Source organism: Pecten maximus, chromosome 18, assembly GCF_902652985.1.
Source record: "Pecten maximus chromosome 18, xPecMax1.1, whole genome shotgun sequence".
Lineage (NCBI taxonomy): Eukaryota > Metazoa > Mollusca > Bivalvia > Pectinida > Pectinidae > Pecten > Pecten maximus.
In genome coordinates, this window is record NC_047032.1 from 29685072 (window position 1) to 29701909 (window position 16838).

The 16838-nt window shown below is 35.7% G+C and overlaps 4 protein-coding genes across 5 annotated transcripts in view; 2 read left to right on the forward strand and 2 right to left on the reverse strand.

Moving 5' to 3' along the window:
- The window catches only part of LOC117316651 (gamma-tubulin complex component 5-like), a 53389-nt gene extending 51342 nt beyond the window's left edge, over positions 1-2047 (reverse strand). For both annotated transcript variants that reach the window (XM_033871348.1, XM_033871349.1), the window contains exon 1: positions 1965-2047. In XM_033871348.1, coding sequence (XP_033727239.1) covers positions 1965-2033 — 69 coding nt within the window. In that variant the 5' untranslated portion in view covers positions 2034-2047. The remainder of the gene's footprint in view (positions 1-1964) is intronic.
- A 145-nt stretch (positions 2048-2192) lies between these two features.
- On the forward strand, positions 2193-5808 carry LOC117316627. The gene is made up of 2 exons (XM_033871306.1): positions 2193-2306; positions 3207-5808. The coding sequence occupies exon 2, from the start codon at positions 3208-3210 to the stop codon at positions 3991-3993; it is 786 nt and encodes a 261-aa protein (XP_033727197.1). The 5' UTR covers positions 2193-2306; position 3207; the 3' UTR covers positions 3994-5808.
- A 4532-nt stretch (positions 5809-10340) lies between these two features.
- On the forward strand, positions 10341-13260 carry LOC117316906. The gene is made up of 2 exons (XM_033871684.1): positions 10341-10782; positions 11364-13260. Exons 1-2 carry the CDS (start codon positions 10456-10458, stop codon positions 12894-12896), a joined length of 1860 nt encoding a protein of 619 aa, XP_033727575.1. The 5' UTR covers positions 10341-10455; the 3' UTR covers positions 12897-13260.
- Positions 13261-14031: 771 nt separating this feature from the next.
- LOC117317023 lies at positions 14032-16622 on the reverse strand. Its single transcript, XM_033871805.1, has 2 exons — positions 16307-16622; positions 14032-15661 (listed from the first exon to the last, which is right to left on the reverse strand). Exons 1-2 carry the CDS (start codon positions 16521-16523, stop codon positions 14367-14369), a joined length of 1512 nt encoding a protein of 503 aa, XP_033727696.1. The 5' UTR covers positions 16524-16622; the 3' UTR covers positions 14032-14366.
- Positions 16623-16838: the final 216 nt, after the last annotated feature.

Genomic DNA, 16838 nt, shown 5'->3' on the forward strand with positions numbered 1-16838 from the left:
AACCGAGCCTAGGACACATAGGATATCTAGAGTGGGCTTGATTGATTGAGGTGGCCTAACGTCCTTGTTCCGGTTATAACCGAGCCTAGGACACATGGGATATCTAGAGTGGGCTTGATTGAGGTGGCCTAACGTCCTTGTTCCGGTTATAACCGAGCCTAGGACACATAGGAGATCTAGAGTGGGCTTGATTGATTGATTGAGGTGGCCTAACGTCCTTGTTCCGGTTATAACCGAGCCTAGGACATAGGAGATCTAGAGTGGGCTTGATTGATTGAGGTGGCCTAACGTCCTTGTTCCGGTTATAACCGAGCCTAGGACACATAGGAGATCTAGAGTGGGCTTGATTGATTGATTGAGGTGGCCTAACGTCCTTGTTCCGGTTATAACCGAGCCTAGGACACATGGGAGATCTAGAGTGGGCTTGATTGATTGATTGAGGTGGCCTAACGTCCTTGTTCCGGTTATAACCGAGCCTAGGACACATAGATCTAGAGTGGGCTTGATTGAGGTGGCCTAACGTCCTTGTTCCGGTTATAACCGAGCCTAGGACACATAGATCTAGAGTGGGCTTGATTGAGGTGGCCTAACGTCCTTGTTCCGGTTATAACCGAGCCTAGGACACATAGGAGATCTAGAGTGGGCATGATTGAGGTGGCCTAACGTCCTTGTTCCGGTTATAACCGAGCCTAGGACACATGGGATATCTAGAGTGGGCTTGATTGATTGAGGTGGCCTAACGTCCTTGTTCCAGTTATAACCGAGCCTAGGACACATAGGATATCTAGAGTGGGCTTGATTGATTGATTGAGGTGGCCTAACGTCCTTGTTCCGGTTATAACCGAGCCTAGGACACATGGGATATCTAGAGTGGGCTTGATTGATTGAGGTGGCCTAACGTCCTTGTTCCAGTTATAACCGAGCCTAGGACACATAGGAGATCTAAAGTGGGCTTGATTGAGGTGGCCTAACGTCCTTGTTCCAGTTATAACCGAGCCTAGGACACATAGGAGATCTAGAGTGGGCATGATTGAGGTGGCCTAACGTCCTTGTTCCGGTTATAACCGAGCCTAGGACACATAGGAGATCTAGAGTGGGCTTGATTGATTGATTGAGGTGGCCTAACGTCCTTGTTCCGGTTATAACCGAGCCTAGGACACATAGGAGATCTAGAGTGGGCTTGATTGATTGATTGAGGTGGCCTAACGTCCTTGTTCCAGTTATAACCGAGCCTAGGACACATAGGAGATCTAGAGTGGGCTTGATTGATTGATTGAGGTGGCCTAACGTCCTTGTTCCGGTTATAACCGAGCCTAGGACACATGGGAGATCTAGAGTGGGCTTGATTGATTGATTGAGGTGGCCTAACGTCCTTGTTCCGGTTATAACCGAGCCTAGGACACATGGGAGATCTAGAGTGGGCTTGATTGATTGATTGAGGTGGCCTAACGTCCTTGTTCCGGTTATAACCGAGCCTAGGACACATGGGAGATCTAGAGTGGGCTTGATTGATTGATTGAGGTGGCCTAACGTCCTTGTTCCGGTTATAACCGAGCCTAGGACACATGGGAGATCTAGAGTGGGCTTGATTGATTGATTGAGGTGGCCTAACGTCCTTGTTCCGGTTATAACTGAGTCTAGGACACATGGGAGATCTAGAGTGGGCTTGATTGATTGAGGTGGCTTAACGTCCTTGTTCCGGTTATAACCGAGCCTAGGACACATAGGAGATCTAGAGTGGGCATGATTGATTGATTGAGGTGGCCTAACGTCCTTGTTCCGGTTATAACCGAGCCTAGGACACATAGGAGGCTTCAGCAATGGAACAAATAAGTAACGAAGTGTTAGACAGGTCCACGGCTGTGTTGACATCAACATTACCATGACCATTGTGAACAGTCTGTAAATTAAATATTGTTGACAAACATTCATTCATCTGAGCAAAGCTAAATTGAAAACGTTACCCTAAATCCTGTCAGGTTGCGAATAAGTTCTTTTAAGTCATGTTCAAATGTGTTCTTCCATCGCGCCATTCTATTTAAATGCAGTTGATAAGCTAATATATTCTGTAGGTAAAATCCCGAGGTATCCCGAAACATTCTGTGCATAGTCAATACGGCGTTTGAATGTGCACTGATGAAATCAATATCGAGTTAAGCATTCATTTGATCTTTAAAATCCCGTAAAGAGGAGAAAATAAACAGCAAGGGAAAACTTTGGCGCCTGCTAACCTAATACTTTTCTTGATTATGTTACTTTAGTGATTTGTTCTCTTGGTTGGAAGACTGCTTCAGAGACAATAACAGGTAAAATAGTTTTGATGTTTTAAGATAAAATTAAATTACTGTCTTGTGGGTAGGCCTAGAATCGAATTCTTGTGATGTCATTGAATGTTGACATTCTTTGGATGTTTTAATTTGAGTGTAACTGTGTGTACTGAAAATAGCTAACTGAAAACATATCAAAACGGCCAGTTTCTCATTGGCTCACTAAATATCCCCTGTTCCTTTGCACTCGTCTAATAATTTTGACCGACAAATAATAAGCAGCCAGGGAATGACTCACTGTTGCTATTTGGGACTAAAAGGGTTTTAAAATTTGATGTGATCTAAATATAAGCATACAACTTGAACTAAGACCGAAATATCTGAGATCAGCTGTCAGAAGAATACTGTTTTTTCTTTCTGCATGTCTAACAAAGTCTTTCCTTGTTAGGTTCTATACGAATTTGAATTCTACAAAATAAGCCTCAGAATTAAATGTTCACTTAAAAGAACAGAAAGGCAGCTGAAAAGAAATTCATAAAAAATTCTGATGTTTTTAGATGCTTCATTGCATGAATTTGGTGTTTAAAAATTAGCCAGATCCTCCAGTACTCGCTCACTGAATCAGTGACATATTCATGTAATCATGTACCTACAATGACAGTATGTAGCGTGAGTTTAATCTCTTCCGTCACTAGACTTGCACATTAATTCTGACAGATATATCTACACCAACATCTCTCTATTGGAAATTAATGTCCAAGTCTGGTTTCAGAGCCAGATGAAACTCAAGCTATTAATCATGAGATATCCCATACACAAAATACCCTTTTACCAACATTAAAGGTTAAATCATTGGTAATACATTGTTTTGTAATGGCCGGGTTAATTCAATTATGTAATTTGAAACCGTTTTCTTACAAATAATTTAATGGGTTTCAGGATGGCATGTGGAAGTGGATGCTTCTTTTGTATGAAGCCTCCTGAAAGAGGAATGGACCTAGATTCAGCCCTGAATGAACTAGGCATGCTCAGTTCCGTCACAAATAGTCGCAAGGAATTCATGAAAGAGAGAAAGAGATCAACGAGCGAATCAACACCCTCAAGGCCTTTCAATGAACCAGTGTCAAGACCCTTTAATGAACCAGTCCCATTTAATGAACCAGTTTCAAACTTCCATGGAAAGGGGTTTCACATTCTTCAAGTTGATCCAAACTATGTGACTGGGTTTTCTGCTGATTTTCCAGTTGTGAATTTGAATGTGTCAAAATCAGACATTGACTTGTCAATTGATGCCTCAAAGATTCCTTCCACATCTGAAACAAGTCCGATATTAGACCCCAAACTGAGGGATTGTTTCTGCTTTAAGGGTTCTGGCCGTCATCCTGATGTCACACCAAAACAAATGATATCAAAACGTTCCTCATTGAGGAAAGGCAGGTACAAGAGGTACCTGAAACCTTACGAAGTTCCTTGGAGACTCCATAACTCGCTGCCAGAAGCGGAATTGCATCATCAGGAACATTCCAAATCTAATGAATCCTCACCTGTCAAAGCTTTAAGTGGTGGGCCATTAACTAGGTCAAGGTCATTGAATAACCTTGAATCTGCTAGGGCAAGGTTAGCGGACATCTTTGAGGAACCTAATCCTCACCAGTCAGCTGATAGGCAAGAAATTGAAAAAGTCTCTCAGCAAATTGAGAATTTACATTTTGTTGAAAAAACATAACACTTGTGTATTTTCTAGTCTTGTTAATTAAATTATTAATTATGAGAAAAGAAAATTTCACTAATTAATTCTAAAAAGGTTGTATTCCTTTGAATATGATTGTTATTGTTCAATCTTGCTTACAGTAATAATTCACAAACTTAAACTTGTAATATTATAATTTATCAGATAACTGACCCAGGCCACCTATGATGACCATTTGTTTAGCACCCTTTGTAGAATGTTTACTGACACGGCATATTTGTTGTTTGTACTGCAGTGTTTTTTTCCATTTTTTTTTAATCATTTACTGGGTCAAAATTCGGTCCCATTCCCAAAGTTGGAATGATGTGTTTCCTGTCAAATACCTTCTCTTCAATTCCAAATTTGAAAATAAGAAAGAATTAATGAAAATTATTCTTCAGAAATGTCATAAACTTGATAGTGATGAGATTTTTCTATTTACTTATGTAGAGTGACAAATCTCAGTCACTTGATGATCTACCTCTTGTTGTACTTAGATTTACTTTCATATTTTCCAATTTTTTCCAACATAGCATTAATTTCCCAATATTTAAGATCTTGACCCCATTACCCAAACATTAAAAATCCACTATTGTAGCTTAAAACATATCACAGGTGATACAAAATTGTAAAAGAAATTATAGCACGAAAATTTACTGTTCTGTAATTTAAAACATATCACATGTGCAGGGTATATAAAAAAAATATGACATTAAAATCCTTTCTGATGTAATTTAAAATATCACTGGAGATATAGGAAATTACAACATGTACATGTTTACAATGAGCTACAAGGGCATTAATGATAAATTCTTAAAGGTTTATGATTAACTTCAAGAAAACATTACTTCTTTACAGTAAAGCAGGAGTATCTAATCAACTCTGGAACACCAGACCTTATTCCTCTACAATGATTCTCTACAACATATAAAGACCTCCAGGGAACATCAGATACAAGTTCTGACATCTACATATGATAGAGCAGGGTTACTTTTATAGCAAATTCCATAAAGGAAATGTTTTCTTCATTGTTATATCCAAAGTTAGTTATAGGATTTCAAAATAAATAACGTTGCACCAAATTTGAGAATTTTAACTTTTCTTGTATTAATATATATAAGAAGATAATAATATCAAGCCAATATATGTCTTAGGAAAGTTTTTTTTTGTATTTGTAGTTCCAGAAATTGGTTCTCTGCATTGTAGTGTTGGGCAGATTATAAGATACTAATTGAAATTTAAGTAAGGAATGAAATGAAACCAACTAGGTAATTAATGCCAAAATTAAAAGTTATGTACATGTTTACCAACTAAAACTACAGTATATTGCCAATAATGTACATGTTGTTTACCAATGAACACTACAGTATATTGTCAATAATGTACATATTGTTCACCAACTAAAATTACAGTACATGTATATTCCATCAGTAAGTACATGTTGTTTACCAATGAAGACTACAGTATATTGTCAGTAATGTACATGTTGTTCACCAATGAAGACTACAGTATATTGTCAATAATGTACATATTGTTTACTAACTAAAACTACAGTATATTGTCAGTAATGTACATGTTGTTTACCAATGAAGACTACAGTATATTGTCAGTAATATACATGTTGTTTACCAATGAAGACTACAGTATATTGTCAGTAATGTACACATTGTTTACAAATGAAGACTACAGTATATTGTCAGTAATGTACATGTTGTTTACCAATGAAGACTACAGTATATTGTCAGTAATGTACATGTTGTTTACCAATGAAGACTACAGTATATTGTCAGTAATGTACATGTTGTTTACCAATGAAGACTACAGTATACTGTCAGTAATCATTAGTAATTAATGTACATGTTGTTTACCAATGAAGACTACAGTATATTGTCAGTAATGTACATGTTGTTTACCAATGAAGACTACAGTATATTGTCAGTAATGTACATGTTGTTTACCAATGAAGACTACAGTATATTGTCAGTAATGTACATGTTGTTTACTAACTAAAACTACAGTATATTGTCAGTAATGTACATATTGTTTACCAATGAAGACTACAGTATATTGTCAGTAATGTACATGTTGTTTACCAATGAAGACTACAGTATATTGTCAATAATGTACATATTGTTTACCAATGAAGACTACAGTATATTGTCAGTAATGTACATGTTGTTTACCAATGAAGACTACAGTATCAGTAATGTACCATGTTGTTTACCAATGAAGACTACAGTATCAGTAATGTACCATGTTGTTTACCAAAAAGACAACAGTATATTGTCAGTAATGTACACGTTGTTTACAAATGAAGACTACAGTATATTATCAGTAATGTACATGTTGTTTACCAATGAAGACTACAGTATATTGTCAGTAAGTACATGTTGTTTACCAATGAAGACTACAGTATATTATCAGTAATGTACATGTTGTTTACCAATGAAGACTACAGTATATTGTCAGTAATGTACATGTTGTTTACCAATGAAGACTACAGTATATTATCAGTAATGTACATGTTGTTTACCAATGAAGACTACAGTATATTGTCAGTAATGTACATGTTGTTTACCAATGAAGACTACAGTATATTGTCAGTAATGTACATGTTGTTTACCAATGAAGACTACAGTATATTGTCAGTAATGTACATGTTGTTTACCAATGAAGACTACAGTATATTGTCAGTAATGTACATGTTGTTTACCAATGAAGACTACAGTATATTGTCAATAATGTACAACTATGACGGCAGTTCTTATGAACAGTATTTTACCTGCCTATTACATAAATATATCCTGACAAATATACTTTTAAGAAGTTGGGAAATTTTAGAGAAATGAGGAAGTGATCATCTGGAATAAAGTTTGCCTTGAACTGTTTTGGCCAGACATAAAATTGATCACTACCGGAATAAATTCAAGAAGTAAAATTCACATAAAATTAGGCCAAAACTATATTTTGAAGTATTGGTTACAGAGGTTTCCAGTGTAAAACAGCAATCATAGTATATTGTTAGCTTCGGGGGTTATCAAGATATCAATCTAATTAAAATATAGATGGACGTTGTTAGATGTTCATGTAACGTAGTGAGAATGACCATCTAGATTTTAATTAGATTGTCATGATATTGTCCTCTTTTAATTTTAAAACAGTTTTGTAGTTAGAAAAGTTAATTGATTTGCCTGTCCAGCTATGAAAGTCAATGTAATATTTATTTACTTTGTCCTATTATTTATGTATTTATTTATCTGTACGTATTGGTGTATTTTCTCATGTATTTATTCTATAATAAAAGTTCGGCATTTCATTGTTATCAAATATTCATGAAATAGTTCATGGTACGATAATCAGAGGATTCATTAATAAAACAATCCCTGAATTCCAGGGAATTTATTTAAATGATATCTACCTGGCAAACAGACAATGTACCTATTGGGTATTTAATTTGTGTTTAAAATACCCAGGCATGCTATGTTGACAAGGTTAGCAATAGACTCGTAAGAGTATGTTTTTTCTAGTACTCTCAAAAATGAGTTTTAACTCATTGGTTTGAAAGTACATATGTTTACCCGGTAGGTCCTTCAGATAAACACTGAAGTGGTTTGTTTTCTGAACTGGCTGAAAGTCAGTGGTCAGCTGAAAATCTGGCTTATTTATCTTATTTAAATAATAAATGTATACTATATTTACACTTTTTTTCCAATTTTTAGATGAAAAAGGTATATTAACTTATTATTAGGACATGCTAATGAAGGGGAAAATAAAACTAAAACAACTTAGTGTTCATGCACAAATGGTAGTCTTAATTATTCTGAGATTTTAACAACTTCTTTTAATTCCAACATTTAAAAAGCTGATAAAATGTCAGAATGATTTGGACACGTACAAATAGTTGCTAGTTTTGAGTCAAACGTTTGATTGATGGCTTCCTAGCCAACCCTTACGAACATTATAATACAAGTGGTTGTGCATTAAATCCCTTGATACACAATGTAATATGTATCTGTGCTTAATTCCACAGGGACTTGGAACAAATTCCCACAGTGCATATTATAGAAATATAGGTGTATTATATATGGACTGTGGAGAAATCATGCCAAGTCCCTGTGCTTTATTCCCCCGTTAAATAGACCTTAATTTATTGCTTGTGTTGTTATTTTGTTGGCAGAAGTTTAGTTTTTGTTCACTGGGACTTGGTACTTGTTTCCAACCCCAAGGTTCATATATAATATGTTAGATGTAGTGATGGGGATCACTTTAAAAGTCATGATCATCCATCACAATTTCTCGATCGATTAATGCTCAACTATTGATTGATAATGAACAGAAAACATTCACAATCAGATTAAGATATCATCAATTATACATACACAACATAGTGTACAATGATGATCTGTATTATAATCAGATTGAATTATTCGCCGAAATGGGGGAGATTTGGTTGATATAGTTTAAATGAAAGCATCTATGTATGTTTTAAAATATTTTAATGCATTTTGATGAGAAAATTGTAATTTTGTTCCAGTGATAACTGTTCAAGTCTCGGTTACAAATCTCAATTACTCATGAAAGTTTATATATATATGTTATAGCTAGTCAAACCGTGATCATTGACAGAAAATCATGATTGATTAGTCTTAGGCAGAGGTGAAATGACTACTCATTGATACTTGATCAATCGATTAATCAGAATAACACTAACTAAATGTATGTTTTAATATGAACTGTGGGGTTGGAAATTTGTGAAAAGTCCATGTTTTTGTTTACAGTAAATATTCTTACCTCCGTGTGTACACTGACTTGGACCAATCAGATGGCGTCATATTTTGATTAGAAAATAAAAAGATTTTTTTGCAAATTTCTGACATTGTCATGGTGTTGAGTTTGTGGTGTTGTTACCTGACTCTCTATGTAATATTGTAAATTAAGTATTTTTGACTGTTTCTTAGGCAAGTTGCTTGAAAACTTTAACAAACCGTCAATCCAAAACTTTTGACTGGCGTGGAATATTCAAACATGCCCAAGCTTTCAGATGAATATGATGAAGTATCTTTCTTATTGTGATTATCATGGTAACAGTATGTTTGCTTCATGATGATTTGAGGATATATGGGAAAAGAGTCTTCGAAGGTTATTCAAGTAACAAAACATTTGTTTCAGGCCTTTGATATCCGTCCACAGTCAAAACTATTTCCCCTTTAATTGGTGTAAATTGGGACCTTTTTCCCTTGGCTAATATTACGTCATGAAACACTACTGTATACTGCAATATCCTGGGCAGGTTTAGTATGTCCTTACTATTAATGGAATCGCTCAGTGACAGGCTTACTGAAAGACAAAGTTCATTTCTGTCAACACATTAATCAACTTATTTTCAAATTGTGGTATCAATTATCATAATTGCATACATCTTTTGATCTATGGTTGGCAAACTAATAATGAAAGTGGAGAACCATGTGATGTCAACTTTATCTTCAGAAATATCTACCCAATAACCAAAAGACCTATAGAGTCGGGATTGGTGGATAGTTTTCTTGGATGATGTAAGTCGAAATGACCTTGATCCATATTCACAAGGGGTCAGAGGTCAACTCTCACTCAAATGGCTAATTTTTTTAAGCATAGAAGATCCAGTTATTTGGCTGGTAGGTTCTCACATTCTGTGGTTCACAGGGACTTGGGCACAACCCACAGTTCATATATATAATGTATCAGACACAGTATATGGACCGTGTGTTATGAAATCTGTGATAATCCCTGTGATGTGAACATCCAAGAAAACAAATGTAATAAACATATTCCTAACAAAGTCACTACTGATATCTATGTTTATTTACAGAAAGGAATAAAACCATCAATGTAAGGGCATGAATAAAATCATATCTAATTGAGGTTTTCAGTTCAAATCTGGTAAAAAAAATGGGAGTATATGAGGTTTTGAATTGGTCAGCTATAGGTCATCAAAAGTTGCTCAGGAAAATACTCAAAAAGATGAGAATTTTAACCAATTTTGATATGAAAAAAAAAAAATGCATCCCTTTTAAGACTGTTGAGACCAATAGGAAACTGCTGCTTGAATCACACCTTGAGAAGACCATATTTAAGATTTCTTATTTGTTAGTTTTGGTCAAACGGAGACACATTAGTAATTTGGTAAAAAATTTGGATAAATGAGATTCAAAGTTTCATAATTGACAGTTGTGTATGCTCACACTCCCTCCCAACGGACTGTTAGGATAAAAGATGTGGCCAAGCTTGTATGGTCATTTAAATTGTCAGTGTTTGCTTTATTGATAATTGTAGATCCCTATTCATAGTTTTCAGTCACGTGACTTGCCACGACCTATCCAGTGACCCGCGGCCATATTGGAGGTCACGCTTCGCCATTGTTTGTTGACATAATATTGTCCGATAATTGCCTGGTATTTTCTAACAAATGAATGAGCAAATATGGAAAAAAAGACGCCCCGAAGCGAAGTGACGTATCGTGACACACTGGACACTATTTCAAAACAGAGATACGACAATAAGTTGGCTTTGATTGGAAATGAAGACCCGTACACTCTACCAAAGGAAAGATGGTCACAGGATGTTGACAAGTGGGCGGGCGTAACGTACCCTGACATTTCGTTCTTTTTGTTATACACAGCAAGTGCATACACCCACGAGGAAATAAAATCTTACAAAGGATTGGCTGCGTACAACCAGTTTGTCAACGGATGGGTTCGGGATGTTAAAGTTTGTGAAATCAATGGCGTCTGTCTACACACTGCACGGGTAAGTTCACGATTTTGAGTCGAGTAATGATAACGTGTTCGTAAAATAATTCATATAATTTTTAAAGAAGCCTTGACCAAAATTCATGTTAAAATAACTTTTTATGTCTCACTTAAATGGCAACAGAATTTTATGGAAATATTGATAAAAATATTGTATTTATTTTATGTTTTTCCAAAATCAGCTCATCACACATGAAAGAAAATCCAAACCTTTTAAAATATCTAGTCTCCTGGGGTATAGATCTAATTATTATAATTAAGTTCAATTTAATCCTTCATTCATTAGATCTAGTGTATATATTTTGCCATTTTGTGAAAGTTTATATTTTAATTGAACAATTCACAACAGCCCTATAATTATGGAAACAGTTAACGTTACTGTCACTAAAGATGTATGATATTATATATGTACTGTATGTAACCATTTGTTTATATCAGTTATATTAATCTCTTAAAAGTAAAAAAAAACAAAACTTTTATGTATTTTGAAGTAAATAGCTCTTGTATTTTTTTCTTTTAATGTAGATATGTCCCTGTATATATATTCTATCTGATTAATTATTTATGTTTGGTTTGTAGGTGATGCATTCACAGCGTCTGAACGAAAAACCTTTGGCACCATGGGTGATCATCCAAACTGATGGAAAAGTTTTAGCTGCACACTGTAACTGCATGGCTGGATTGGGAGAGGCATGTACACATATCGCTGCAATGTTGTTTTCAATTGAAGCTACATTTAAAGTCAGACAGGCAAGAACTGTCACAGAAACAAAAGCGTACTGGCTTCCAGCATCAGTGAAAGGTGTAAAATATGCAAAAATTAAAGACATAGATTTTACATCTGCAAAGTCAAAGAAGAAGAATTTGGATGCACAGTTCAGTGACACACCATCATCCAAAAGAGGGATTATGCAACACAAACAGGTGGAACCGCCTACTGATGAGGAAATCAGGGGTTTCCTGCAGAAACTCAGCCAAACAGGGGCTCAGTCTGCAATATTGACTGTAAAGCAAGCGTTCCAGGCACCATTTGTTCCAAAAGTGTTGGATGAACAGTTTCCCAAGATGTTGACTGAACTGTTGAGACAGGACATGCTTCAGTCATCATTTAGTGATATCCTAAAATATTGTGAGGACATTAATGTCAAAGTTTCGAAGGAGGAAGCTGAAAGTGTTGAGAAAGCAACCAGACAGCAGGCACAAAGTAAACTGTGGAACCGCTTCAGAAGTGGTAGAATAACTGCATCTCGGATGTATTCTGTATGCCACAGCAGCCCTGCAGCCCCTTCGGAAAGCCTTATCAAAGCGGTATGTAATCCTGAGTCAGCAAAATTTACCTCGACTGCAACATCTTGGGGATGTACTCATGAAAAGGTTGCCAGGGAAACCTATAATGAAGCATTACAAACTCTTCATGACAACTTTGCGGTTGAGGCAGTTGGACTAACTTTAAATCCAGACTTCCCCTTATTTGGAGCCTCACCTGATGGAACTGTGTCATGTGATTGCTGTGGAGAAGGAGTTGTGGAAATCAAATGCCCATACTGTGTACGTTCGTCAAGCCTTGATATGTATACTGGAGCATCTTCATGTCTTGAAGAAACAGATGGTGAACGTAAAACATTAAAGAAAAAACATCCATACTACTATCAGGTACAGACTCAGATACATTTATGTGGGAAAGAATATGCAGACTTTGTTGTGTGGACTGAGAGAGAAGTACACATTGAAAGAATTGAACCGGACAATGAACTGTGGGAGGAAATTAAAGAGAAGGCAGCTAGCTTCCATGCCATGGCTATCATGCCAGAGTTAGTTGGAAAATTCTACTCCCGAATAAACACAGCACCATTGCTGTCATTGAGAAATGATGGAGAATCAAACCTCGCTGATGCAAACAGACAGGACATATATTGCTTCTGTCAGCAAGGGGAAACTGATACGATGGTAGCATGTGACAACCAGAACTGCAATTATCCGTGGTTTCATTTGTCATGCCTTAAGCTGACAAAGTCGAAACTTCCTAAAGGAAAGTGGTTTTGTCCTGACTGTTCGCGTTTACCAGGAAACCGCAGGAAGAAGGGTGTAACAAAGAAAAGGAAAGAACAATGACTTAATTCAGTATCATTTTCAACATATTGATGACGTCAGACAAAGCCTTTTTTCATCAGCTCAGTATCCATATTATAAAGACTATAATATACTATAGATAGTGATACTAGTATCAATGTGTAATTGCTTGTGCTTGATTAAGTTATTATGGGATTAATTTTATGATATGTAATTACTGATAATATATATGTAATGAGAATATGTGTTCTCTCTATAACTAGTGTGTAAGCCATTCACAACAAACACTTGGGTTATACTTTGTCAAAAGATACTTGGTTATTTTTGAAGGATGATTAAAGGCATTCAGAAAAAAAAGAACTTTGTGGTTGTTTCTATTAATGTTGATTAAATATAACCAAATAAGTATATTTGTTGTACTTTTATTTTGGCCCTATATAACATGGCCCATTAGGGATGTGCCAGGTTTTGCTGGTGGAAGACAACTTGAGTACCAGGTACTCCCGGGACAAAACTTTTCAAATCCAAAGACCTTTAACTAGTATTAAAATTCAAACTGCTGTATATGTGGATATCAAACTAATGAACCAGAGGTGGAGAACCAATCCAGCGTAGAATGTCAAACACTCGGTCACTGCAGCTGAATAGATATTGAGACCAAATCAAGAAATATGTCTGATTAGTGTTACATCGACCAATCAAAATAATTGGAGAACAAATGCAAATCATCACGGAAAATTTTTCTTATCAACATATTAAAATAATGTTGATAGGTCAAAATTCATAGTTCAATAAGAAGTAAGCTTCAGATAGGTTTATTAAGTAACATGTACACAGACATATTTCTTAATTTTTACTAAAGTTGCTATATTCGATATGGAGTATTATTTATGATTTTTTAAATGAACTTCACAAACCCATATCCGACACAGTTACTTGTGGCGATGTGCAGAAATTCTTTATCACATAACTGGTTCAAACATGAGAAATAACTATATATAGCTACAAGTTACAGATTTTACAGCATCAGTTGTATGTTTTTTTTTTTTTATCATACATTGTATATATGTTTGCATTAAATAATGAACCAGTTATGTGATAATTGAATTATGGTATATCAGCCATATGTATGTAATCAGAGATTATTTCCAAATAAGAAAATAAAACAAAGTGTTTTTAATGACATTTTAATGGAAAGCAGCAGTTATCGCATATATATAACATATAGACTAGCTTATAGTACACAATATACAGTGTACTATAATATGATATGATATATGAAGCACTATGAAGATGGACAATTCAAATATTGATTTATAATAAATATTTCAATTTTACTCTCACAATTAATATTACATACACAAAGAACTAGGTTGTGACTCGGATTATAAAATATAAATTACAAAACAGAGACTACGTTTGGCTGCATTTTGGTATATGGGTTACAGGTATATATTTCACTGCAAGTATTGGTAAATGCACAGCTATAATACATGTACATGTGGATATGTTCTAATCAAATGGCACTACAGATTTACACATATTTGTAAGCGCACAACATACAGTCACAATCTTGTCAATTGTAGGAGTAGACTCATCTACCGAGTTGAAATAGTCAAGAGGCAAAGTGTCGTGCATGATCTTATACTTGTTCCTAACTAAACCAATAACCCTTTCAACATGAATGCGCACATGTGCAAGTCTTCTGGTGCTTTCAACATCAACAGCTGCCAACTGATCCTTTCCCTTTGTGAATGCTGGTATCCGAACTTCACCGTTGACTTGAGCCACCTCCTCTGCTATGTCAAATCCACGGTCAGCAAGAACAACATCCCCATATTCCAACTTATTAAGAAATTCACTGTCCTTTGTTATGAATTTGTCTGAAGCACGTCCTCCATACGCATCACTGATGAATACAATGGTACCCTGGGGCGAGATCCCTATCAAAAATTTCACAGTATTGTGATGCTTATAGGAACTCCATGTTTGCGAGCGTGCTGTCAAATCAGATGGCTTTTCGATAAACACCTCAAAACAGTCTATAATGACCGCTACTTTCAACCCAAAGTACTTCCTAAATTCCATAGGCATTGTTTGTCGTCGTTCCTCCTTCGTCGGCCAATATATTAGAGGCTTCAATTTTATGTGTAATGTGTTTAGAACACTTAACATAGTTCTGGACACTGTTGAAGCAGAAACCTTAAATTTGTCTGCCAAAAAGGTTACAGGCAAGTTCAATTTTAGCCGCATTAGCACCAGCACCATCTTCTGAAATTTGGTCAAGGAGCTGTTGTGTGAGCAGGATATTTCAGGTTCAACAAACCAAAACAGTGTCATCAGAACAGCAAATGATGGCAAACCAGTAAAAAACTTCACTTTCTCATCATCAGCTTTGAATGTGTCCTCAGTAATTGAAGAAGCTGCCAACTGTTCCTTCAATCCAATGTTTTCGACAAGCAACCTATTGAGTTCACTCTCCATAGCATTTATGTTACCTGATGAAATCTCTGTTTGCATGGATTTGTCAAATTCTGCCTCATCTCCTATCCTGTTGGTGTCCATCTGAACATCAGGGTGGGCTTCCTCAGATTCATCGAGCTCATGATCAGTTGTAACCTCTTTGGAATTGAAAAGTGCAACAAGAGATTGTGCTGCTTCCACATTCCTTCTCTTTTCCACTCTGCCTTTCAATCGACTTTCCCTTTCTGGAGTGGGGTTGATCACTGTTGTCTGCTTATGATGGCCAAGTTTCAGTGAAGGAGCCCAGTCAGCTGAGTTTTCAGGATAAAGACTGGAAGGTTTTCCTGAAAAGAAAAAAGACATTTATCATGAGCATTTAAAAAAAAATCTTAGTTAAAAGTCATTTTCAGTTCCTTAAAAGTGATTATGGTCAACTGGATTATAATGAATTGAAATCATAATTTATTCAGAGTCTCACATTTATAAAATACAAATTCAAAATCTATAGAATAGATAGAAAGTGATATTTCATGTATAATTATTTATAGTGTGTCTTAAGTTCTGTGAAAACAAAATATGATTATCAATATTTCATTTAGGCCTATATATACTTTACAACAATTAACTGGATTTCAGTGTAAAATAAATGACACGAAAGAAATCATAGTTACATGCATCATATCAGTGACCGTTTTCTAATAGTATGTAAGAAAAAACAACTCTGCTATACTATATAAATAGACTATCAGTAGCGGAACTCGGAATTATTTACTTTTTACTTTTAGATAGTTTTAGAAACCGATTCTGTTTACATCATACATGGTCCATATGCATGCTGCTTCGTTTGAACTTACAGCTAGCACGGATTTCAACGTTAGTATGCATGAATCACAGTATACACGTCGATCTCGGAAAGAAATCAACGGCAAATAGAACTTGAAAAGTACATATGATATTATATTCACAATAAAACGCATAAATACACGTACCTGAAACGAAATGTTCCGAACAAACTCTCAAGTATGGGTAGGACGACGGTTCAAGATCTGCTCTACTGATTTTAGTCAACCACAACCTCCTTCGTTTTTCTGAGAGTCCATGCGTCTTTTCACCTTGAGATGTGATAACGGCCGGTAAACGAAAGAAAGAAACTCTGTCCCTCCCACCTGTGTTGTTACAACCAATCATCGCACAATAATTCACCATTTTGTTTACGCTAAAGGTAGGTCAATCGATATGCACTGCTTCACCTCCAATATGGCGGCTATTTTACATACCGGAAATTGCGTGACGTCATCGGAAATCTATGAATATGTTGATGGACAAGGATGTTTTCCGTTCTGATAATATAGCATATATAAATAAATAATCCTTCCGAAACATTTGATCATTCGAAATGAGTCTGCTACAATCAAAAGAACCGTATAACTTTATCTGAGCATTGATACAAGAACAAACGTATTAAATGTTACTGTACGTTATCTAACTACTGTATTTTACTTTCACTTTCGGTTTGGTTGC

Excerpts from the sequence above, each read along its gene's own strand:
- LOC117316627 (XM_033871306.1), top strand. The coding sequence starts at position 3,208 with ATGGCATGTGGAAGTGGATGCTTCTTTTGTATGAAGCCTCCTGAAAGA.
- LOC117316906 (XM_033871684.1), top strand. The coding sequence starts at position 10,456 with ATGGAAAAAAAGACGCCCCGAAGCGAAGTGACGTATCGTGACACACTG. Across the intron at positions 10,783-11,363 it reads TCTGTCTACACACTGCACGG|GTGATGCATTCACAGCGTCT; the intron begins GTAAGTTCACGA and ends TTTGGTTTGTAG.
- LOC117317023 (XM_033871805.1), bottom strand. The coding sequence starts at position 16,523 with ATGGTGAATTATTGTGCGATGATTGGTTGTAACAACACAGGTGGGAGG. Across the intron at positions 15,662-16,306 it reads TTCGGAACATTTCGTTTCAG|GAAAACCTTCCAGTCTTTAT; the intron begins GTACGTGTATTT and ends TTTTCTTTTCAG.